The sequence below is a fragment of the Equus caballus genome, chromosome 11, assembly GCF_041296265.1.
Source record: "Equus caballus isolate H_3958 breed thoroughbred chromosome 11, TB-T2T, whole genome shotgun sequence".
In the NCBI taxonomy this organism is placed as follows: Eukaryota; Metazoa; Chordata; class Mammalia; order Perissodactyla; family Equidae; genus Equus; species Equus caballus.
In genome coordinates this window covers 34421229-34447590 of record NC_091694.1, presented here as the reverse complement: position 1 = coordinate 34447590, position 26362 = coordinate 34421229, and the positions used below count along the sequence as shown (strand labels likewise).

General features: G+C 36.0%; 1 protein-coding gene across 2 annotated transcripts in view; it reads right to left on the bottom strand.

Moving 5' to 3' along the window:
- The window catches only part of BRIP1 (BRCA1 interacting DNA helicase 1), a 185914-nt gene extending 161267 nt beyond the window's left edge, over positions 1–24647 (bottom strand). Inside the window, exons 1-6 of one of the 2 annotated variants that reach the window (XM_023652939.2) lie at positions 24400–24647; positions 22828–22950; positions 21489–21600; positions 19715–19888; positions 13293–13420; positions 11623–11742 (exon numbers count right to left, since the gene is read on the bottom strand). In XM_023652939.2, coding sequence (XP_023508707.2) covers positions 11623–11742; positions 13293–13420; positions 19715–19888; positions 21489–21600; positions 22828–22923 — 630 coding nt within the window. In that variant the 5' untranslated portion in view covers positions 22924–22950; positions 24400–24647. Of the gene's footprint in view, positions 1–11622; positions 11743–13292; positions 13421–19714; positions 19889–21488; positions 21601–22827; positions 22951–23622; positions 24329–24399 lie in introns of those variants that run through there. The other variant, XM_070227532.1, reaches the window with a different exon arrangement.
- Positions 24648–26362: the final 1715 nt, after the last annotated feature.

The following is a 26362-nucleotide window of genomic DNA, read 5'->3' as shown; positions in this document are numbered from 1 at the left end:
TTATGAATAAGAAGGTTAAATGTAAAAAAAATGAAAAAACTGTAAGAGAACTATGCAAAATACCTGTTGTAAACTTATTCAAAAAGATCCAAAAAGCTTCTCATTAAAGTGTTCAGCTTGTTTACTTCTGGGAAGTAGAAAGGGGGATGGGAGTAATTTAAGAGAATATTTTAATTTGAACTCTATACTGGTTTATATTGTTAAAGGTTTTTCAAACAATGAATATTACTCATAACCTTTTTAAAAATTTGAGTTTAAAATTTTCTTTGACTCCTGACTGGATAAAATACATGAAATGTTTATGATAATTTAATCTTTCCCCAACTGCCCATTGTTTAAAAGAAGATACTTTAATGCCAGACATATTGAATAATAAAATCTATTTCCTCTTGCACAGTAACTTTTGTTTTTTCCTCACCAGCCAATAAGAAAAGAAAATTCCCAGCCATTCCTTTTCTCTCCTTTTCCCCCATCTATAATCTATGAATCTATATTCACTCAATTTTAGAACTAGGCTCAAATCATGGTTTCACCATATATCTGCAGTATGACCATAAGCAAACAATCTAATATCTTTGGGTTTCAACTTTCTTACCTGTAAAATGAGACTAATATCTGCTCTATTTTCACCACAGTGCTGATATAAGGATTAAATGAAAGAACATATAAATTACGTGGCACAAGCATTATCCTAAAAAGCTATCATCATATCACTATCATTAACTCTTTAAGAAATATAAGTTGTTGTTTTCGAGTCTGGCATACAATAGGTTTCAAAAATTTTGCTGCCTTGAATACATTATACTTAACTAGCTGGTAATATTATTTAACAACTTGTTCCTAGAGTAGCTACAGAAATCAAGTTATTTCTCATCTTTTGTTTATATTAAGCACCAATCTACCCCTTAGTCCCTGAAATCACTGTTTGATCTTTATTTTTGTACATAAAAAAATACAGCCAAAATGTACCGCAGAAGAACAAAAAAAGAAAACATTTTAAAACCTGCTTTAAGTCTCCTATATTTCACAGTACTGCCATACCTCCTTAAGTATATGGATTTGAGTAAAAGTTATAAGCCACAAGAAATAGTGGTAAATCATGCACTTCTTTAACTTTGGCCATTTTTTCATTCATTTATTCAACAAATATGTGAGTACCTAATAGGTGCAGGCCCTGTGCCAGATGCTGGTTATAAAAAAGTGAACAGGAAACACATCATACTTGTCATTATGGACAGCCTGGCAAGGAGGCAAACAAAACAGTTAAACCTACAAATAAATACATAATTATAAACTTTGGTAAGCATTGTAAAGAAAAGAATAGAGTGTTGACAGAGAGATTAAAAGAAGAACTAATCTTGAATTATCTATATGGTAATGCATATAATACGGCCTGTAACAGTATAAAAATGAACTATCTTTCATCCAAAGGTCATCTGGAAGAGTTTATTCAGAGGCAGAATAGTGAGGTGATTGAGATTCTGGAGCCAGACTGCCTGGGTTTTAAACCAGCCTCTACTCATCAGCTTTGTGACATCAACAAGCTACTTAAATTCTCTGTGCCTCAATTTCCTAATCTGTCACTGGGGAAAATATTAAAACTTTCCTCATACGGTTATTACAAGGATTGAATTAAATTTCTTTTGTTTTGTTCTGAAAATTCTCAAATCCACAGAAAAGTTAAAACATCTTGCAATAAGCATTAACTCCCATGAACCTGTATTTACCAGGTGAATTAATATTTCTAGAGTGCTTAGAACAGTTTTTGGCACACAGTAAGCATTATATTACTATATAAGCAGTTGTGTTAAATAAAAGTAAGTTAAAACTGTGAGAAAATGACTTATAAAATAATTTTCAGAGAAAATTGGTCATTTTCTCCTGAGATCCTAAACAAGATCTTAAATATCGAAGGGAGGAAGGGTGGGAGGGGGTGAGAGGGAGAGAGAAAGAGACAGAGACAGAGACAGAAAAGAAAGAAAAGGCAAGGGTGTAAGAGGAAAAAAAAGCAGAAAAACAGCCCAAGCTTTTGCCCAACATCCACACTTTATCTGAAGGTCAACAGCGCACTCTGCTGGACTCACATCTCTTCTACACACTAGGCAAAAGTAAGGATTAAAATACTACTGCTACACTAAATCAAAGAATATAATTATTTTTATAAAGTGTATAGACAACGTTAGAATTTATTTAATGAACAAATAAAAGCATGTATAAGCATAAGAATGTGTCTGTGAGATTCAACACTATCCCAATCAGAATCCCAATGATATTCTTTACAGAAATTGAACAAAGAATCCTAAAATTCATATGGGGCAACAAAAGACCCTGAATTGCTAAAGCAATCCTGAGAAAGAAGAACAAAGCCGGAGGCATCATAATCCCTGACTTCAAAGCATACTACAAAGCTACAGTAATCAAAACAGCATGGCACTGCTACAAAAACAGGTGCACAGATCAATGGAACAGAATTGAAAGCCCAGAAATAAAACCACACATCTATGGACAGCTAATCTTCGACAAAGGAGCTGAGGCCCTACAATGGAGAAAAGAAAGTCTCTTCAACAAATGGTGCTGGGAAAACTGGAAAGCCACATGTAAAAGAATGAAAATTGACCATTCTTTTTCACCATTCACAAAAATAAACTCAAAATGGATCAAAGACCTAAAGATTAGACCTGAAACAATAAGTCTTCTGGAAGAGAATATAGGCAGTACACTCTTTGACATCAGTTTCACAAGAATCTTTTCGGACACCATAACTCCTCAGACAGGGAAACAATAGAAAGAATAAACAAATGTGACTTCATCAGACTAAAGAGCTTCTTCAAGACAAGGGAAAACAGGATTGAAACAAAAAAACAACCCACTAGTTGGGAAAAAATATTTACAAGTTATTTATCCGACAAAGGGTTAATCTCCATAATATATAAAGAACTCACACAGCTCAACAACAAAAATCAAACAACCTGATCACAAAATGGGCAGGGGACATGAAGAGACATTTCTCCAAAGAAGATATACGGATGGCCAATAGACACATGAAAAGATGTTCACCATCACTAATCATCAGGGAAATGCAAATCAAAACTACACTAAGATATCACCTTACACCTGTTAGAATGGCAAAAATATCCAAAACAAAAAGTGACAAATGTTGGAGAGGTTGTGGAGAAAAAGGAACCCTCATACACTGTTGGTGGGAATGCAAACTGGTGCAGCCACTATGGAAAACAGTATGGAGATTTCTCAAAAAATTAAAAATAGAAATACCTTATGACCCAGCCATCCCACTACTGGGTATCTATCCAAAGAACTTGAAATCAGCAATTCCAAAAGTCCCATGCACCCCTATGCTCATCGCAGCATTATTTACAACAGCCAAGACGTGGAAGCAACCTAAGTGCCCATCAACTGATGATTGGATAAAGAAGATATGGTATATATATACAACGGAATACTACTCAGCCATAAAAAAAGGATAAAATCGTCCCATTCACAACAACATGGATGGACCTTGAGGGTTTTATGTTAAGTGAAATAAGCCAGATAGAGAAAGACAATCTCTGTATGACTCCACTCATAGGTGGAAGTTAAACATAGAGACAAAGAGAACTGACTGATGGTTACCAGGGGAAAGGGGAGATGGGGGGAGGGCACAAAGGGTGAAGTGGTACACCTACAACATGACTAACAATAACATACAACTGAAATTTCACAAGGTTGTAAACTATCATAATCTCAATAAAAAGTTTAAAAGAAAAAAAAAGGATGTGTCTGTGAGACTACCTCACCCGTGATGAGGTTTTACTAAAAGAATGAAGAGAATATAAATAAATTCTAGAGAAAATGCTTATGAATAGTGGAACAAAGTAATATCAGAACAGTAACATTCTATTCTAAAAAACAATTTTTTTAAAAAAGCTGGACATATTTAATGTATCCAACTTGATGAGTGTATACAATTTGATGGGAATAGTTTCTTTTCTTTCTTCTTCTTCTTCTCCCTAAAGCCGCCCAGTACATAGCTGTATATTCTAGTTGTTCTATGTGGGATGGCACCTCAGCATGGCTTGATAAGCAGTGCCATGTCTGCACCAAGGATTCAAACTGGTGAAACCATAGGCCACAGAAGTGGTGCACATGAACTTAACCACTCAGCTATGGGGCCGGCCCCTAAAACATAATGTTTTTCTTAACTATATTTTGACCACATGGAGAATGACGCCTCACTAATCTCTGACATATGAATTATTAGTATAAAACAATTAATCTAAAATGTAAGGAAAGGAAATAGGCAGGGGACACTGGAAGGAAGTAATTAATATAAGAGAGGAGGTATTGATACCATTTTCTGACTTGAGCAGACAGTGAGGAGACTGGAGATGATAGGAAGGCAAAAACACAACTATTAAATCCATAGGTTGGAAACTAAATTATTTTGATAAAAACTTAAGAAAATTTGAAAGAAAAACCTAAAAAGTTTAATGTCAAATTTAGAGGAAAACAGAAATCATTACACTAACTTATATTTTAACCTATGGAGGAAAGTTTTTCAAAAAATCAAACAACTACAGATTTTAAACATATGAAGACTATAAACATTTACATCTTTGTAGAGATAAAAGAACTAAACCATTAATTTATGAATCCAAATAACTGTTCTTCCAAAAAGTAAACACTGTCCTCCTTAATATCATCTTATAAGAACCAAAATAGGAAAAGCATCCTTAGAATTTAGAGGCGTTAGAGCTAAATGGGATATAAGGTATATTAAATCTAGTTCACCCTTTTTCCTCCCATTTGAAGGAACGGGTCCAAAAAAAATGTTACTGACCCCAAGTCTCTCATTTATATTAATCAAGATCTTCAGATGATCTAGATTAAAATATGATACCTAAAAAGTGAGGCATATGATCTGTCAACACAAGAAAAGTTCTAAACTATGGATTGCATTTTAAAACTTACTTTATTTATAAGTCTTGGTGATAAACTAATTTCAGAAGCTGCTATACAATCAATATTAAATCTTATGAAACAATATATTTTTCTTCTACTTCTGTATGAAATCACCTATTCTAGAATATACAAAAAATATTTTTGTGATTTATAATAAGCCACTCTGCAAAGATTAAGAACTGTTATACAACAGGGAAAGAACAGTCTCTTCAATAAATGGTGGGAAAACTGGACTTGCAAAAGAGTGAAACTGGACCACTGTCTTACACCACACAGAAAAATTAACTCAAAATGGATTAAACACTTGAACATAAGACCTGAAATCATAAAACTCCTGGAAGAAACACAGGTGGATAAGCTCCTTAACATAGGTCTTAGGGATGATTTTGTGACTCTGACACCAAAAGCAAAAGCAACGAAAGCAAAAATAAACAAGTGAGACTACATCAAACCAAAAAGCTTTTGCACAGTAAATGAAATTATCAACAAAATGAAAAGCATCCTACTGAATGGGAGAAAATATGTGCAAATTATATATGTGATAAGAGGCTAATATCCAAAATATATAAAGAACTCATACGACTCAATAGCAAAAGAACAAACAATCCAATTAAAACTTGGGCAGATCTGAATAAACATTTTTCCAAAGAAGACATACAGATGGCCAACAGGTACATGAAAAGAGGCTCATCATCACTAATCATCAGGGAAATGCAAATCAAAACCACAATGAGATATCACCTCACACCTGTTAGAATGGCTATTATCAAAAACACAAGAAATAAGTGTTGGCAAGGATGTGGAGAAAAGGGAACCCTTGTGCACTGTTGATGGAAATGTAAATTGGTACTGTCACTATGGACAACAGTATGGAGATTCCTCAAAAAATTAAAAATAGAACTACCACATGGTCCAGCAATTCTACTTTCTGGGTATTTATCTGAAGAAAACAAAAATACTAACTCAAAAAGATACACGCATTCCCATGTTCATTGCATTACATTATTCATTACATTATAACATTATACATACATTATACATTACATTACATCCCCATGTTCATTACATTATTACAGTTCATTACATTATTACATTACATTATTACAGTGAAATTATTTATAATAGCCAAGATATAAAAGCAACCTAAATGTCCATTAATGGATGAATGCATAAAGAAAACGCAGTGTGGGGGCCAGTGCTGTGGTCGAGTGGTTAGGTTCACATGCTCCACTTCAACAGTCCAGGGTTTCACTGGTTTGGATCCTGGGCGCGGACCTAGCACCGCTCATCAAGCCATGCTGAGGCGGCATCCCACACAGCAGAACAAGCAGGATTAGTTCACTAGAATATACAACTATGTATTGGGGGGCTTTGGGGAGAAGAGAAAAAAAAGAAGAAGATTGGCAACAGATGTCAGCTCAGGGCGAATCGTTAAAGTAAAAAACAAAAAAAAAGTGGTGTGTATATACGTGTACGATGGCATATTGTGCAGCCATGAAAAAAGAATGAATTCTTGCCATTTATGACAAATGGATGCACCTCTAGGGCATTATGCTAAGTGAAATAAATTATATGGAGAAGGACAAATACCATATGATCTCACTTATACGTGAAATCTAAAACAAAAAAAACAAGCTCATAGATACAGAGAACAGATGGGTGGTTGTCAGAGCTAAGGGGTGAGGTATAGCAGAAATGAGTGAAGGGGGTCAAAAGGTACAAACTTCCAGTTATAAAATAAGTAATGAGGATGGAATGTACAGCATGGTGACTATAGTTAATAATACTGTACTGCATAGGTGAAAGTTGCTAAGAGAATAAATCTTAAAAGTTCTCATCACAAGAAAAATAAAATATTTGTAACTTTATATGGCGACAGATGTTAACTAGACTTATTGTGGTGATCATTTCACAATATATACAAATATCAAATCATTATGTTGTACATCTGAAACTAATATAATGTTATATGACAATTATACCTCAATTAAAACAAAAAGAGAGGGGCCAGACCTGTGGTCAAGTGGTTAAGTTCGCGCACTCAGCTTTGTCGGCCCAAGGTATTTGTGAGTTTTTTCCTAACCATTCAGAAAGTACCTAAAATTACTTTATATATTCATGCTTTTCACTACAGACTACCAAAAAAGAGCGAGTATTAGAGTTCAAACATATGGTCTTTCTGTCATTGCAAAAAAGTACCTTGGTCTCTGATAAGTTTTGCATGTTTAATTAGTATGGTATATATCATTAATATCTTCTTACAAACAAAAGTTCTTGGCCACACTAGTGAAATTTTACCATTTGAGTTACTAGATTTAACTGAGAGATTTAGCTCGTTCAATAAGTCTTCAAACTTACAAGAAATTGGCAGAAACCCCTACCTTTAATATTATGAGCAATAAATCACCCACCTAGGAAAAATTATTCCATTTCTAAAGCAATGTAGAGTTATACCACCTAAAGCTAAGGTAGAAAACTTGCAATTTCCAGTTTAAAAATAAAACTTATATAAAGATATGAATATACAGATATAGATACAATTATATTTTACCAATGAGAAGAAGATAATAAATGATCTACATAGTCAATCAATCAAAGCACTTGGCTTAAAATTAAGGTACTCAGCCAGGAGCATAGAAGTTCTGCTTATGGTCAAGTGGTCTAGACTCTAAACAGATGCAGCCAAAAACATCCTTAACAGATATTAAAAGAATTTGTTACTTAATTAAAAACCTAACTCCTCAAAATTAATACTATTAATGAATATTATATAATACCTTTTAGCAACATTTAAAGATAACTACATATACATAATATTATTAATCAATGCTATATCTTATCAGCAGCATACAAATATGTAACTATTTGCTGCTGCTACTACTATTGCTGCTGCTGCTACTTCTACTACCACTTACCACTTCATAAGCTCCAAGATATGTCAGGCGTACTCTAAGCACTGTTTAAGCATTAACTTGTTTAATCCTCATAACACAGCCCTGTGAGATAGGTACTATTACCATCCCCATTTAACAAACGAGGAAAGTGAACAGCAATAGTTTAAAACTTAATCAAGATGACACAGGTAGTAAACAGCAGAGCTGTTATTAAAACCCAGGCAGTATGATTTGAGTTCATTCTCTTATCCACTAAAAACAAAACAAAATCCACTCCTGTATCTTATTTTAATGATTATCAATCACAGCTTATTCTATACTTGATTTCTTGATCCTTGAGCCTTCTACATAATATTCCTTTCCTTATCTTGGTGTTAGAATCCTGCTTGGATGGCTGCAGCATTTCTGAGAGGCTTTTTAGAGAGAATGTATAATAAAGCAATTACAGCATTTGCCAGAGCATCAGATTGCTTAAGTAGGATGGAGCTCCGCTACTGGCCAGCTTTGTGAGTTTAGGCAAATTACTTACTTCTCAGAGTGTCCTTACCTGTAAAATGGAAATAACAATAATACCCGACTCACAGTCATTGTAAGAATTCAACAAGATTCTACCAATAGTTATTTATTGGGCAAATAATATATACCATATGCTATTCTAGGTACCAGAGATACATATGAAGAAGACTGACATTACATTCCAACAGTGCAGATAGACAATAAACAAGTAGACAAATTCAAATAGTAGGGGCTATGAAGAAAATAACACACTGTGAAAGAAAATGAGTGAGAAAAGAATGGCGGAGGCAAATATATAGCATATAGTCTTACTGACAATTTAACATTAAAATCTCCTGAGATGACTTCTCCAATTATAAGGCTTCTGTGAAAATAACTAACAATTTTTTTTTTCCCACTTGTATTTTCAAGAATTTAAAAGGAAGTGTCTTTGAGGGCAGGGATTATGGCATTCACTCACTCAACCTACAACTAAGTTTCTAGCACTAGGTTAGGTGTTTGGAATATAAAGATGAATAAAATAGTCACAGCCTTCAAGGAGTTCTCAGTCTACCGGAGAACCTGGTGTTGTCCTTAATAAAACTTAGAGCCTTGTGGACAAGATAATAAGAGTAAGGTAAGTGTTAAAAACTGAGAAGTACAAGGAACATTCCAGATGGGAATCTAACTCAAAATTGGGGATGTCAAAGAAGGCTGCGTGAAGGATTAGCAGAAGTTGGTCAAAAGGAAGAGTGGGGAGGAAGGGAAAGGGCAAAAAGAATGCAAAAAGCTTATAAAGGTCTAATGACTGTACAGGTAAACAGGAGAGTTATAAGCCATCTAAAGATTTTTGCAATTTGTCCCCAGAGTCAACGAGTTTTTTCACCTCCTACCAGAAAAACTAAAAATACAGATAGTATATATGAAACAATAGTTTGTTTTGTTTTGTTTTGAAAGATTTTGTTTTTCCTTTTTATCCCCAAAGCCCCCCAGTACATAGCTGTGTATTTTTAGTTGTGGGTCCTTCTAGTTGTGGCATGTGGGATGCCTCCTCAACATGGCCTGATGAGCGGTGCCAGGTCCGCACTCAGGATCTGAACCAGTGAAACCCTCGGCTACCACAGCGGAGCACGTGAACTTAACCACTCGGCCACGGGGCCAGCCCCAGAAACAACAGTTTTTAAGATAAAGGACATCAGGGAAGGAAGACTGAACCCTGAGAGATAAGAAACAAATGAGATAGGCCCAATGATCACCTCAGCTTGTCTTTCAAGAGGGTTTCCAGGCTCTGGTGTAGGGAGGGGAAACCCATATAGCCCAGCAAACCCAAGTGAAGAGAAACTGCTGAGTCCAGGGAGACCAAGAAGACTAAAGTGCATAGGGAAGAACACGAGAGTGGAGGGAGCTGCACAAAGAATGAACTCCAGAGATCTGCAAAGGGACCTCTCAAGTATCTAGTAGAGTACTGATCAGCACATGGCAGTGAGAAAACAATCCAAGATAGTAGAAAGAAGCACCTGAAATGATGAGGCACTCCCACAGGGCCTGTAATAGTGCCTGTTCCCACCAGCCAGGATGGAAATCTCACAATTAATGGAGCATCAGACAGAGCTACCCTCTATTGAGGTAGCCAAAAACTATACTCTGCTCAGGTCCCACCTAACAAATCCTAAAAGCAAGACCCAAAAGGATCAAGCTGATGCCAAGTAACTTAACTGCATCCCAGAACAAAACGCAAGAGTATTTATAGAGATATAACAACACTCATCACACCCAACAAGGTAAAATTCACAGTATCTGGAACTTGATGAAAAATTACCAGGCATGATTCCATTTACATAAAACTACGGAAATGAAAATTAATCTATAGTTACTGAAAAAAAAAATTTGTGGTTGCCTGGGGATAGGAGGATGAGGCAAAAAAAGGTCCATTGGTCTATCTTGCACTTAGGATGGATCTTTTTTCAAGATATCATTCTGTAATATCATGCACAGGTCATTTAGAAACTGTCTCATTCACTGATTTTAAAGATCTTACAAATGTTAACATATTTCATTACATAATATCAAAAAGTCACTTTCTATAACATCACCACCAATATCATCAGAAAAGTCTCTAAGTATCAGAAAACTGCCAAGCTCACAATGGTATACACAGTTTTTCAAAATGCTGAATTTCACTTGAAACCTCAAATTTTTTTTTTTTTTTTTTTTTTTTGTGAGGAAGATTGGCCCTGAGCTAATATCTGTTGCCAATCTTCCTCTTTTTGCTTGAGGAAGATTGTTGCTGAGCTAACGTCTATGCTAATCTTCCTCTATTTTTTGTGGGATGCCACCACAGCGTGGCTTGAACAGCAGTGCTAGATCCACACCCAGGATATGGGCCCACAAACCCCAGGCCGCTGAAGCAGAGCATGCAAACTTAACCACTATGCCTCCAGGCTGGCCCCCTTGAAACCTCAAATTTTGTCAGGCTCACACTTTGTTTATTTTCAAGAATTACCATAGTTAGTCTATGAATCATTCTTTCAAGTAAAAATGATGTTCCATAAAAAAAAGTGGCTAGTTCAGCTCACAATCCAAACTATCCTACAAGTGCTTTTCCTCAAGACAGCCACCCTACTCCTGCATGCAAAAGTGTTTTATGAGTACTACTCATTTCTCCACACAGGTTAAAAATCTCCAGGGCTGAAATTTAATGAAATTAGTAATTTTTACGGTTTCATCAAGGACATCCTTAAGTGAAACTGGTCTTTTTAAACTGTGCATTAATGATGGTGAAGAAAATTACTATTAATGCAGGCTGGTGCCACTATCCTGATTGTATTAAGGCATCAACAGTTTTACCCATCATTGCTTTTGCACCATCAGTGCAAATGTCCAGACAGTAAAAAAAGGCAAATAGCATCTTAATGTTACTATGAAAATACTTCTGACCTCACAGACCACCTGAAAAAAAATCTCAGGAATCTCTAGAGCTCCCTGGACCACTCCTTGAGACCTGCTGCCCTACGGACACTGAAAGAACTTAAAGGAAGTAGAGTTCATAAACATCAGAACGTAGAAGAGAAAAAAAACTTTCAGATTTCTTTCTAGTCCAATTCTCTCATTTTATAAATGAGGAAACCGGGGCACAAAGAGATGTGACAGCAAGTAAGACTTATGAGTTGTTTTGTATTGTTCTTTACATTATACTATTCCTCTTTTTTCAAAAACGGATTTAGCAAATTCCACATTTTCCTTCTTCAAAGTGAATGACAGCATAAATACATACATTCTGTAGAGAAAAGGAGTTTATCTTTCTTAATGAAGAGCTGAGTTCTGTGGTCTTTCCTGCAGCAACTTTCGCATCCAAGTGGTGCACCTCCTTTTCAAAACAATGACGTTTTCTAATCTGTAAACACATAACCAAAATGAAGTTTAATGTAAACTAAAAGTTTGAGCAGGCTTGTTGCTCTCAAAAGTCAAAATAGCTATAATGTGTGGTTTCAGCATTAAAAAAAAGACTATTTCTGACTGGCAATAATCAAATAATTTTTTAAAATACAAATAGATACCTTTTACAAGACTTAGAATACAGTAATACCTCTCAAATCCTAACTAAAATAGCTTTAATTAGTGATATGTCAAAACTATTGTATTACAAAATGATCTTCCCATAAAATACTCCCACCATATGGACACCAAGTATAGTATTATAGCAAAATCCAATTACATATCTAATTGGAAAATTAAAGTAAATAAAAATGGAAACTTCATTCTATATTGAAAAAAAGGAAAAAAATTTTAAATGTAAATATTCATGATTTCCTACATGATAGAATAAATTACTTGATTACTATTATTACTATTACTTACTAGATATTTGCTAATCCAAATTATATTTGACTAAACTTCTTTTATAAATACCACTAAGTTTTCTTTCCAAACTGTCCATGCTTTTTTCTACTTGCCAAAAACCTATTTACTTAAATTATAAAGCAAGGGGGAGCACTTCTATTGATAATCCCATTCCTACCAAAAAAGAAATGGGAGCCAAAGTCAGGGAATAAATGTTATATGTTGAGCCCTATCTCATAACGCCCAACGCTATGTACACATTTTTTTGGGGAAAAAGTCTTTATAGATTCACACTTTATTTGTAATTGGTCCTTTTTGAAAAGTAAACCAGTTCATTCTAGTTCTAAAAGCAAGGTTTAATTATGGAAGTTAATAAAGATTGTAAGTGGACTAAACTCCATAAGAATGCAAATACTTTTTGAGTATAATCAATGAAAAATATATAATCACCTACAAATGACATGCTAATTAATTAATCATTTTTTATTTGTAACTAAGTCTATTAAAGTCCCAGCCTCCTACTTCACTGTCATGAACTCTAGAAGAAAACATTGTATTCATCTATGAAAAGTACATTTCATTTAAAATATCTGGTAATTCATATCTTTCAATAATTTTTAGAAATAAACATATTTTATCATGTATTAATATTAAAAACTCAATAACTAAGAGTAATACTTGTCATTATACTAAAACTATCAATACCAAAAATATCCATGACATAAATATTCATATCAAAGGTATTTTGGCCAAAAGAAAATGCCATTATTGTATAAAAACAACAGAAGACTTAAAAGTACAAAGTAGCTATATTACTAATATACACCTTAAGTAAATATTTCACTGTCAAATTCCTCTTACATAAGAAAGGACCATGCAGTTTCACTTTAACGACATGTTACTGGGAATAATCTACTATAATTACAAACTCCTTTGTAATGAATAACTATATAAAATGAAGTTAGAATAATTTACCATTAGATTTATATCTGTGACGTGACCCAACTAATTTCTACAAGTGCCACGGAAAACTTGGTTGATACTTGACTACTTTGTTGAGCTATAACTAATGAGATTATTTCACTGCCAATAAACTCTGTTTACCTGCTGTGCAGTTTCTAAGGGTCGAATTCTTTTCTTCTCTACTTGAAAATCATCATTTTCATCTCTGCATACGGAAGCCTGTTTCTTGGCAGATAGCTTTGAAGCCAGCGTAGTTTTTTCAGGAGAGTCTTATATAAGAAGTCATAAAAAATTAGCACAAATAACTTACACTTAGGTAATTTTTCTTAAAAAAATTGGAATCAAGATGTAAGGCATTTCTAAAATTTCATAACATACTTTAAAACAAGAAATGCTAAACATACTTAAAAGCGCTTCTTTATCACTCAGTTTACTTTAACAAAGATATAGCAAACATTTTGAGAAATATGCTTTCAACAGTTAAGTCCAATTTTAGGTTTACGCTTTTGTAGACAAATCCTAATAACATGGTTTAAAAAAATAACTGTAAGATTCTCTCAAGAAAATATATTTCATTTCTATAAAAATCTGTCTTCACAGTGTCAAAATGTTCCTTTCTTACTAAGCTTCTCAATGCTCTTTAGGCTTGAAAATATAGGAGAATCAAGATCCTACAATCTACCTTTTAATGCCACAATCCTGAAAGCTCAATCTCAAGGTCATTAATGACCTCTTAATCACCAAATAATATTATCCCCATTTTATAAATGTGAACAACAGGTTTGAAAGAAGTCAAGTTCATGCCCAATAATATATAGCTAGTAAGAGGCAGAGCCTGGAGATGGCTGACTCCTGCTGACTCTAAAAATCCATAAGTATAACCTCTAGGCATACAGCCAAACATAATGCTCTGTCTTCTTGGAACATAACAAACATATTTCCTTTTTCCTTAATGTCTGTAATGCTGTCCTTAACTATTCTTATACATTGGTTTCTCCCTTTCTGTAAATGAGAGTGTTTTTAAAAGTACCTTCCTTCCTCTCTGCTCTTAGAGAAGAGCATTCCCTCCACTCCCAGGGCTTGAATTCATTTAGCAAGTATTTATTTTATTGAGTCCATACAATTCCAGACACCATGGAAAAAAAGCATGAAGAAAAATAACAGTCCCTAGGCTTAAAGGATTTACAGACTATTGGGAGAGAAAGCCCTATAAGCAGATCCAATACTATTTTCGAAAAACAAGTTTGAGTCTGTACAAACACAGAAGTGAATCTATGCCATACAGCACTCGTTTTCAAGCTTTTTCTGAGGAGGACTATATTTTTTTTAAAGAAATATTGTTTAAAATTTCCAAAATAGGATAAAAGATCTAGAACTGCCCTGATCCACTGTCCCCTTCCCCCTACAAGCCATGTTTCTTCCTAAGCCTCTTAAAAACACGGTTTGAAAACCACTATATTCTAAAATCTTAATGGTTTTGCCTTTCATACCTAGGTCTTTAAATCTACCTGGAATGGATTTTTGTGTATGGAGTAAAGTAGGGCTCCAATTTCAATTTTTTCCATATGGATATCTAATAGTTCCAGTACCACTTACAGAAAAGTCTCTCCTTTGCCCTCTGCTCTGTAGGAGCACTTCTATAAAAAAAAAAAAAAAAAAATCAAGTTTCTAGATACGTGTGGAACTGAATTTGGGTTCTCTGTTGTTTTCCTCTGGTCTACCACTGTGCTAATATCAAACTGCTTTAATTACTATAGCTTTATATATTATAAATCAGATATCTCATAGATCAAGTCTTCTCACCTGACCTGCTTCTTAAAAAGTGTCTTGGCTATTCTTAGTCCTTTCTATTTAGATATGCATTTTAGGAAAGACATGTAATTTTGAACTCTGCAACTTCCTGGAAAACTGGCAAAATACCCACAAAACAAATCTAGATCAGTCATTCTCAACTGGGGCAATTTTAACACCCTCACATTCCATTCGAGAGACATTGGGCGATGTCTGGAGACATTTTTGGTTGTCACAAAGGAGGAGAGTACTACTGGCATCTAGTGGGTTGAGGCCCAGGAGATGCTGCTAAACATCCCACAGTGCACAGGACAGCCCCCACAACAAAGAATTAACCCATTCAAAATGTTAATGGTGCTACTGTTGCGAAACCCTGCCCCAAATAATTCAAGGGGCAAATTTGTATGGGCCCACTAAAGGGTAGGGAACGCCTACCAAAAACAATAATTTAGTTTTAGACTGCCATGTGCCAAATAAGATACACTCCAATTCATTAAAAAAAAAAAATCATATTATCTGCATATACAAAAAGGCTTATCTTCCTGTTCTTTATAGCAGGAAAGTTTGCAGGAAGCTTATCAAAGGAGTTAAATTTTTAAAATACAAAATTATAAAGAAACAAGATATATCCAGAATTAAAACAAAAAACCAAAAAAAAACCCTCCCAGGAATCAGTAACAACCTAGTAGAAAAATGGGCAAACAACTTGAATTGGTAATTCACTAAAGGGGATATTCAAATGACCAATAAACATATAAAAAGATGTTCAACCTCATTAGTCACCAGAGAAATACCAATTAAAAATCATGAGAGGGGCCAACCCCATGGCTGAGTGGTTAAGTTCTCGTGCTCTGCTTTGGAAGCCCAGGGTTCGGATCCTGGGCGCGGACACGGCACTGCTCATTAGGCCATGCTGAGGCGGCGTCCCACATGCCACAACTAGAAGGACCCACAACTAAAATATACAACTATGTACTGGGGGTCTTTGGACAAAAAAAGCAGGGAGAAAAAAAACTCATGAGAACACCACACACGCACCAGAATGGCTAAAATTTTAAAAGACAGGAAATATCAAGCATTAACAAGAATGTTAAACAATGTAACTTCCATATACTACTGGATGGAGGACAAGGGGTTGCATAAACTGGTTCAACCACTTTGGAAAATGTTGGCAGTGTCTGCTATAGCTGAACATAGGCATACACTGTGACCAGCAATTCCATTCCTAGGCATATATCCAATAGAAAATACTTACCTATTTGCACCAGAATGAACAAGAATGTTCTTAATAGCATTAAAAGCCTAAAGTAGAAACCACTCAAATGTCTAATAACTGTAGAATGGACCAATAAACTATGATATATTCAGAGAAGGAAATAATATACAGCAACAAGAACTACTATATCCAACACCATGAATGAACCTCAGAAATACAATGTTAAGCAAAAGTAGACAGACACAAGAGTACAGATATAATTCCATTTCTATAAAGAGCCAAAACTCATCAATGGTGACAGAAGGGAGGAAAGCAATTACCTATGGAGAGAAAGGATAGTGATTGGAAAAGAACATGAGAAGGGCCTGTGGGGTGTTGATAATATGCTATTTTTTATCAAGATGGTAATTACACAACTGTTTACTTTGTGAAAATTCATCAAGCTAAACACTTAGGATTTGTGCGCTTTTCTGTATTCAGCTTTTATATCTTCTTAAAGAATTTACTTAAAAATATAAAGAGAATATCAGAATACTATCCTGATTTACCCCACCTGATCCTTCAAGAGACTATTCTAAACAACTCTAACTCACAATAAGGTCAAAATGCAAGTTTTGTGTATATTGACAACTGATTTTTTTACAAAGGCACAAACGCAATGCAGTGGATAAAGGATAGCCTTTTCAATAAATGGTGCTGAACAATGAGATATCCATATGCAAAATAAATGAACTTTGATCCATATCTTGCACCATATACAAAAATTAACTCAAAATGAATCTTAGACCTAAAAGTAAAACCTAAAACTGTATTTGATTAAAAAAAATTTGTACTCAAAATATATAAAGAACTCTTAAAACTCAAGAAAAGAAAGAACAAATGGGCAAAAGATTTCAACAGACATTTCAACAGAGAAGATATACAGATGGCTAATAAGCACATGAAAAGATGCTCAACATCATAAGCATTAGAGAAATGCAAGTTAAAGACACAAGTGGCCGGCCCAGTGGTGTAGCGGCTAAGTTCGTGTGCTCTGCTTCGGCAGCCCGGAGATCACTGGTTCGGATCCCGGGTGCAGACCTACACACAGCTTGTCACACCATACTGTGGCAGGCGTCCCACGTATAAAATAGGAAGATGGGCACAGATGTTAGCTCAGGGCCAATCATCCTCAGCAAAAAGAGGAGGATTGGCAGCGGACGTTAGCTCAGGGCTAATCTTCCTCAAAAAAAAAGAAACACAACGAGATACCACTGCACACCTATTAAAATGGCTAAAAAGACTGACCTTAGCAAGTGTTGGCAAAGATGCAGAGAAATGGGAACTCTCAGACACTGTCAGTAGGAATGTAAAATGGTACAACTGCTTTGGGAAAGTTTGGACGTTTCTTAAAAAGTTAAACGTAAGTGATCCAGTCATTCCATTCTTAGGTATTTACCCAGAAAAATGAAAGCACATGTCCATAACAAAGACTTATACATGAATATTCTTGGCAGCTTTATTTGTAATAGCCCAAAACAAGAAACAACTCAAATATACATCAACAGGTGACTGGATAAGCAATTTGTAGTATATCCAAACAATAGAATATTACTCAGCAATACAAAGGAACAAACTGTTGATACATGCAACGACATGGATTAATTTCAAAAGAATTATGTTATATGAAAGAGCTAGACAAAATAGGTGTACAAATTGTATGATTCCACTTATATAAACTCTGGAAAACACAAACTAATCTGTAGTGATAGAAAGTAAAGTAGTGGTTTTTTGGGAAGGGTGGGTCATGGAGGTTGGGAAGTAGGGATAACAAAGAGGATGAGAAAACTTTTTTTTTTGGTGAGGAAGATTGGCCCTGAGATAACATCTGTTGCCAATCTTCCTCTTTTTGCTTGAGGAAGATTGTCGCTGAGCTAATATCTGCGCCAATCTTCTTGTATTTTGTATGTGGGATGCCACCACAGCATGGTTTGATGAGTAGTGTTTGTGGATCAGCTCCTGGGATCCGAACTTGTGAATCCTAGGCTGCTGAAGCGGAGCACGTGAAGAACTTAACCACCACACCACTGGGCCAGTCCCAAGAAAACTTTAGAAGGTGATGGATATGTTCACTATCTTGATACTGATGAAAGTTTCATGGAGGTACACTTATGTCAAAACTTATCAAATGTACCATTTAAATAAATACAATTTGTTATGTCAACTATATTTCAATAAAGCTGTTTTTTAAAAAATACAGATTGTAAATAAATATTATAAACCAGAGTTCTTATAATTAGCTCAAAATCAATTCCATTAATTCATACAACAAATATTTATCTAGCACCTACTATATGCCAAACACCTTGCTAGTTTCTAGGGATCCAACGGTAAGCAAACTGACATGGTCTCTGACCTCACAAAGTATACAATCTGCTAGGGGACACACATTACTAAAAGATGCACACAGACACATGGATAATACAAACTGTGACAGGAGATCCACAATGAGATCACAGAATATAATAGGTAAACCAAATCTGGTCTAACAGAAAGGTCAGTATGGCTTCGTTAAGGAAGTGACATGGCAGCTGAGACCTAATGGAAGAGTAGAATAACAAGTTGAAGATGTAGCTTTTCTCAGAAGAGACACTAACGCAAGCAAAGGCTGTGAGGCAGGAGACAGCATGACCGTTTGAAGGAAGGGAAAGCAAGCCAAAAGGGCTAAGAGTCAACAACAGTGTAGGCAACACTACTAGTCACCTCTCCAGTATCTATTCCACCTCCTCTTCCTCATTCCTAACAGAATCACACTTTAGTTCAAGCAGCTACCCTCCTCCACAGTCATGTGCCTTAGAGGAAGATGACTCCATCCTTGATTTTAAGCGGATACTGTTTAGACTTAAGATACTCACAGCAACCTCTTTTCTCCCTGCCAGTGATTAGCTAAGGAATAGCATGAATGAAAGCAGGAAAAGAAGTTATTGCATCCTCTAAAGAAAAGATGGTAGTTTGGACCAGGGAGGTATCAATGGAGATAGAGATTTGCATAGAGAAATAAGGTAGAACAAAGTGTACAGGATGTCTCCTAGATTTCTCGTGTAGGCAAAAAACAATCAATCCTTTCCATATAGTCAAAGCAGAAGAAATACCTTTTGAAAATTAATAATCTTATGTTATTCTTAATATATTTCTCTTAAATAAATCTAATAAGAACTATTTAAGGATCATACATAAAATATACCTGATCCTCATGTAGGATACTGGCTTCAGAAGTTCATACAAACTTATCAAGAATGAATGAGGCTACTTAGATTTTGTCTTACAATATAAATCAATGTTTTATAAAATTCTAACATATAATTAACAATACTGCCTACAAATAACATTAATTTCTGAATATCATTTATTTTGACTTGCCTTCTTCAAAAAATGATTTAAGATAGCAAAATGTCCAAGTAAATTAAAAGCCAAGCCAAGAATAAAATAGTCCAGGGATTTCCGGACTATAATAATTAAGCAATAATTAAGTTTCCTATTACAGATACCAATAGACCCAGGCAAAAATATAAACTACCTTGACAAGTTGATGAAATGCCATTTCTTTCAGAAGGTGGTGTACTTGGACGGTTGAAATGATGTGAAGTTACTTGGTTCACGTCACCGTTTGTAAAATTCTTTGAATGGCATGTACAACAACATGACAACGGTACTTCACCTTTTTTACTTAAGCTTTCATCCACTGGCTTCCCTAAAAATGAAAGAACTTATTTATAATATTTCTAATTAAAAAAACATTAATCTTCCTCTGCAGCTAGAGTGAGCAACTACCCCAATTTGCCCAGGATTGGGAAGCTTCCCGGGATGGAAGATTTTCAGTGCTAAAACCAGGAAAATACCAGGCAAATCTGGACAAATTGGTCAGCCTATCTGCAGCATCGAATTAGGACAGGAGAGAAACACTTATGCCAGGAGCATTTATAGAGAAGTTATCATCATTTTACATAATTTACAAAAATATAATAGTCAAAGATTAATAATGTAATAAAGGCACAACCACTCTAGTATTCATTTATATTGAGATTTATTAAAATATCAAGCAGGGAGGATTAAAATATAGACCTAAAGTACATTCTTAATTACTGCTATTTCCCTAAATGAAGAATTTGAAAGTTAAATCATTCCCACATTACACTTCTATTTCAAACAGAAACGTTTCATGACATATCAGTTGTGATAATGTATCAAAATACATTTTAAGGTCAAAATCAAATTAAAGAAAATAGGCAATTTTTAATACTTAAATATAATACAGACCTGTAACAGGTCTACATTGTGTGCCTACATGTATAAATACGCAATTCATAGATACTAAAAAAAAACCTGAATGATTTGTTTTATTTTCTATAAACAGTACTCACATTATTCTCCCATCTTTACTACATATATACTACTAATTCTATTTTCCAGAGTCTCTCATTAAAGTTTTAAGTTATTAACAGATAATCTCATTTTCCCCAAAAGATTAACATCAGTAAGACTCAAAATGGACAACCAAAAGCTTACAAAATTTTTACTTTTTATTTTTAATACAGTCGTATCAGTAGCACAGACAATTCCTTTTTAAAAACATATATACATACACACACACATATACATACACACACACAAGGCCCCATGGTTAACTTTAAACTCTTCTAATACTTTAGGTCTAAGCCATCTACTTACGTAACTGAAATGTATCCAATATTGTATTTCAGATTCACTATGTATATTCGTCTTTCACAAAATCAAATGTCACTAGGCATTTGTTAGTAAATAAAGTAAAAGTAATGGGAAATAATATGAATTCATAAAAACAATAGTAAAGAATTTGCTTATCTGGCATCCAAACAAGTAGCAAGATGAACTAGAATGTTTTCTTTTTTATATATTCCATGTTCTAATGTTATGAGGAAGGAAAGGACAGATAAGCAAATACATTAAAGGATTTACTCAAAAAAACCAATTATTTGTATACAGCATCATGACAACCCCATCTCTTGCATCTTTTACATACAAATTATAATTATTTTTATAATGATAACTCTAAGCATTCTAAGATTCTTATGTATACTCTGAATCATCAACTAAAGGACTACATTATGTTCAAAATTGCTTTAGGATTAATTGAACATATTTTGCTATATGTTCTTGGAAACTCTGGGAAGACATATAACATAAAAAAAAAGTCTTAAAACAGAATATTTAAATTAGCTAGAACATGGTTGAATCATTCTGGATAAAAAATACTTTATTATATTTTTTTCAGGTTCCAATAAGCAACCTGAACATATCAACTAACTACTTACCACTAAGAGATTGTTGCCATGCTAAAGCAGAACAAAGTAAGGCTAAGCTTTTCCCACTTCCTGTAGGGCTCTCCAACAAACAATGCTGCTTACTGTTTAATCCTCTGACAATCTGTTGACACAAAAACAATTTAAAAAATCAATAAACAATTTACTTCACTAGAGTCTCTCTCCATCAGAAGTACAAATACAACCAGAAGTAAGGCTGCACTTCAGGGAACAGAGCAATAGCAAAAGAGAGAACCAGCATTTAATTAAATCTAGACCTTATTCCTTTATACTTCTCCCTAAAACTATGTTGGACTTAAAAGCACAAAAGAAATGAAAAAAAGCAATTTGTGCCTTAATGATGCAAGTACCATCATTTCTGTAAAACTAGAATATACTAATATCTTCAATGAAAACTTAACGAGGGATACTGCTAGGGGGAGTGTATAAATGGCCACAACCACATTGTAAAGAAATTAACAATTTCTAGTAAAGCTGAAGATACCCAACACCAGCAAATCCTATGTACATGCCCAAAACCTTTTCCCACACGACCACAAGGAAACATGCATAAGAAAGCTCATAGCAGCATTGTTTATAATTGCAAAAGAATATAAACAACCTAAATGTCTTATCAAAAGAAAAATGGATTAAAAAATTCTGGTAAATTCATACAATGGAATACTATTCAGCAATTAAAACAGATTAACAATCAACAGGGCTACATCTTAAAAATAATATTAAGCAAAAAAAAATCAAGCTCTGAAGGAAGACAGGTATAGGATCACATTGTGCAAAGTTTAAAAACATGTAAAGTAATACTCCCTATTGTTCATGGACACATACATATGAAATAAAAGTATAAAATCATGGCTAAGAAAGAAAAAGATTAAATTCAGGATACTAGTAATCTTGTTACTCATAATCAAGGTATAAAGTAAATATGGCAAAATATTAAGCTTAGACAAAGCTGGAAAGTTAGTTTGCTCGAGTTTATATATTAATTTTCTATATGACGGAAATATGTCAAATGAAAATATGGTGAGAAATATAGCATTCTGTGTAAAAGACAGTAAATACTTTGTAGAGAGCAGTAATTCCGTAAATAGAAGTTCCAAACGAGCTGAGAAAATTTTTCAGAATATTCTCCTTTGCGTACTAACCATATACAGTTTAATAGTGATCAGTATTATTTTTCCAAAGGTTAGATGTTCTTCAATGAACCCAGCAAACATTTTCAATCCATTTATTATCTGAGAAAACGAATGTAGTAACAGACTCAGTGTATGCTATGAATTATAAGCATCTGTATCTTAATAAAGCCTTAAGATAACTGCTGAAAAATACTTACTGAATTCATCATAGCAAGCTGTGACGGATAAGCTTTATAAGGAAAGTTAATCTTCACCCCACCAATTGTATATTCAGACCATGCTGAAGACGTCATGCTTTCTTGTTTACTTCAGATTCCCAACTGGAACAGAAACGAAAATCAATATTGAAACAATGCCATTCAAAGAAAACCTGGTACCCAACACCAGGACAGAAGTCTAGAAACAAAAATTGGAATTATTAAATGTATAAACAAAACAAATGGAAGTAAAAGAATTTCCTAGTCTTATAAATCACAGTGGTTGAGAACATGTATTGGAATTGGACAAATCTGGATTTGTTTCCTACTCTGCCAAAGCTGTAGACCAGGAGTCAGGGAGTATAGGTTCTAGATCAGGTTCTGCCAACAACTTAGCTATGTTACCTTGGTCATGTCTCTTCACTCCTCTAGACTAAGAACCTCATCTGTAATAATCCCTATTTTAGAAACTGTTGTAAGGGAGAAAACGCCTTGGCGCACGGTAGGTGGTCAGTAATTCTTATTTAAAGGTCAGAAGGGTATAGTGAAAAGATGGGCTCTGGAGTAAGGCAAGCCTGTTTGAATTCCAGTGTCAATCACTTAACCTCTCGACGCCTGTTTCTTCACCTGTGAGATGGAGATAATATTATCTACCTGAGTTTTATGAAAATTAGCCAGGCACTGAGTTAAGAATTAAATAAGGTAATGTACAGAATGTGCCTAAAGTCCAGTATTTGACACAGAGGAAGGGGGCTACTTTAGTTCCCCACCTCGTCTAAACCTCCTTTTCCTCACCTAGGATCCACAGGCCGAAGTCAGAGACTGTGTGATCTCTTGATATTGCACGCAGAAGTTTTTGCCTACGACTGCATTTTTCTGAAGAGAAAGTCCATCGATTTCTCATTCTCAGAACTATATCCTAAGAAAATAATTGAAAATACAGGGGGAAATGGTATGCACTGTTGTCAACTGAGGAATTATTTGCAATAGCGAAAAAAATGGTAAATTGAGTCTGCGGATGGAGAGATGATTAAAATGGCAATTCAACAGATTATGAAGCCAATAATAAACTTAGCCACAGCCTGTGTTTCAAAAGAAGTTAAAAACCACTATTCTAAGGTATTTTCCTGTTCTAATATTTTGTGATTCTATCGAGGAAACTCTGAGAACGTGATTTGGTGGAATCTAACACTTCATTTGAACGAACAACTCAACACTGGCCTACTTACTCAGACATAACCTAGAAACCAATCCATCCCCCGTCCCAGCTGCGGAACATGCATCTCAAAACGAGGTCACTCCCCCCAGATATTGACTAAAGGACAAAAATCCCGCTCTGCCTCCTGCCGCCGCCCCCTGCCCCCAGGCGTTAAGGCGGGCCCGGGGGAGCACGAGGCCTCTGCTCCAATGAGGTAAGGCAGGCTCCCTCTGCTCAGGTTTTCAGCTCACACTTCCCGCCCCGCTCGCGTGTTTAGATCCCCCGGCCCCGGTGCTCCAGTCCACACGACGGGCCCGCAAGCAGAAGGCCCCCTCCCGGCAGGCTTCACGCCTCGCCATGAGAGACAGACTTGCCTGTGCTGAGGAAAACCGATGCAGAGCAGACGGCGCTCCGATTCCCGGGAGGAAAGGAAACCGAGAGCTGCGAGTAAACAAAGCGGAGCCCTGGCGGAGAAGAAAGGTCACAAACCCCTCTGTCCTCCTCGCCGGGCTGCTACTCCCCGCGCCTGAGCGCGGACTCGGGCCGTTTTACCTTCTCTCTCCACCCGCTCTCCTCAGTGCCCTCAGCAACACTCTCCCGGACGAATTCCCGCCTCCCACCCCCTCGGCTCCCGGCACCCAATCACCCGCCAGAGCAGAAAACAAGCAGCCAATCCCGGCGCGAGGTTAGGGGGCGGGAGCCCTGGCGCCCAATGGAAGCCTCCGCGGTAAGAATAGACGCAAGGTACTTGGAGGCGCCGGAAGGCGAACGCCGAAAGAGTACGACTCGCGCAAATCCGGGGATTTCAAAGAGAAGCGTCTTCTCCGTTTGATTTTTTGAAACCGGTAATTTAACCCGTGCATCAGTTTCCTCGGAAACCCGAAGCGTCATTCTTCAGGTCTGTAGACCAACAGAGAGGAAGCACCTTTAAGCCTTGCCGAGTTGTTCGCTCAGCGTTCATCAGTGCCGCTCCATGCAAATTTCCGGACCTTACTGCAGCCGGGGTAGCAACAGCCCGGAGACGGGAGTTGCCAGACTGCCGAGCCCAGCGAGGCGACCAGGTTCGTTGACAACTGGCTACAGCATCTCGTAATCTTCGAGGCTTTCCCGGATACCAAATTCAACCGGAGAAACGCTCTCGGGATCTCCGGCGCAGGCTCACGCCTACCTCCATTAAGGCTTATCCGCCTTCTGTCCCTCCTAAAACCAGTTTATTCTTTTTTGCCAAGAAGTAGACTTCAGTTTGCTCAAAGGTAAGGAGTTAATCGTGATCTCGCCAAATTGTGATTTTTTCAAAATTTTGTATAGCCTAAACTTGGTTCAAATACTAGTGTCTCAAAAAAACCCAAAACCTGAGCAAGTTTCTCAAGTTTGAAAGACTAGTTTGGGGAGAGGTTGGCTGCAGGGGGAGTCGCAGGAGGCCCGCTGGTTTGCTTGCCTCACTTTCAGTTTTACTGCGTCTTCCCCAAATGGCAAAATGTACAGTCATAAAAATAAATTCCACCTTTTAATTTAGTAATCTTAGGCTCAGAAATTTATCCTAAAAAAGTAATCTAAAAGAAAGACAAAGTAAAAATATCTCAATGGACAACAGTGCCTATTATAAACTGAAGAAAATCATAAACTTCCCAGTCTGGTAATAGCACCCTATATGGTTCTATCAATTCAATCATTATGCAGCCAAAAAAATAGTTATAAAAACTAAACAACTTGCCAACAAACAATCCCACATAAAATTAAGTGAAAAAAAGCGGACTCCAAACTGGGTATTATGAATTCCATTATGTGAAAATATGTATGCATAAGCAAAGATGGGTAGAACAAAGGATAATTTATAAAAACAAATCCTTAAAAATATATTCAAATTATTTTGCTTTTACAAATTTTTTATGGCTTTTGGGGGGGGAAGGGGAAGATTTGCCCTAAGCTAACATCTGTTGCCAATCTTCCGCCTTTTCTCTTCCTTTCCCCTCCGCAAAGCCCCAGTATATAGTTCTGTATGGTTGTAGGTTCTTCTGGTTCTTCTATGTGAGCTGAAAGACAAGTGGTGTGGTTCCGAACCCAGAACCCAACCCGCGCCACTGAAGGGAAGTGTGCCCAACTTTAACCACTAGGCCATCAGGGCTGGCTCTACAAATTTTTTTTTCTGGTTTTTCTCCCCAAACCCCACCAGTACATAGTTGCATATATTTTAGTTGTGGGTCCTTCTAGTTGTGGCATGTGGGATGCCGCCTCAGCTTGGCTTGATGAGCGGTGCCATGTCCGCGCCCAGGATTCAAATTGGTAAAACCCTGGGCCGCTCAAGCAGAGTGCACGAACTTAACCACTTGGCCACGG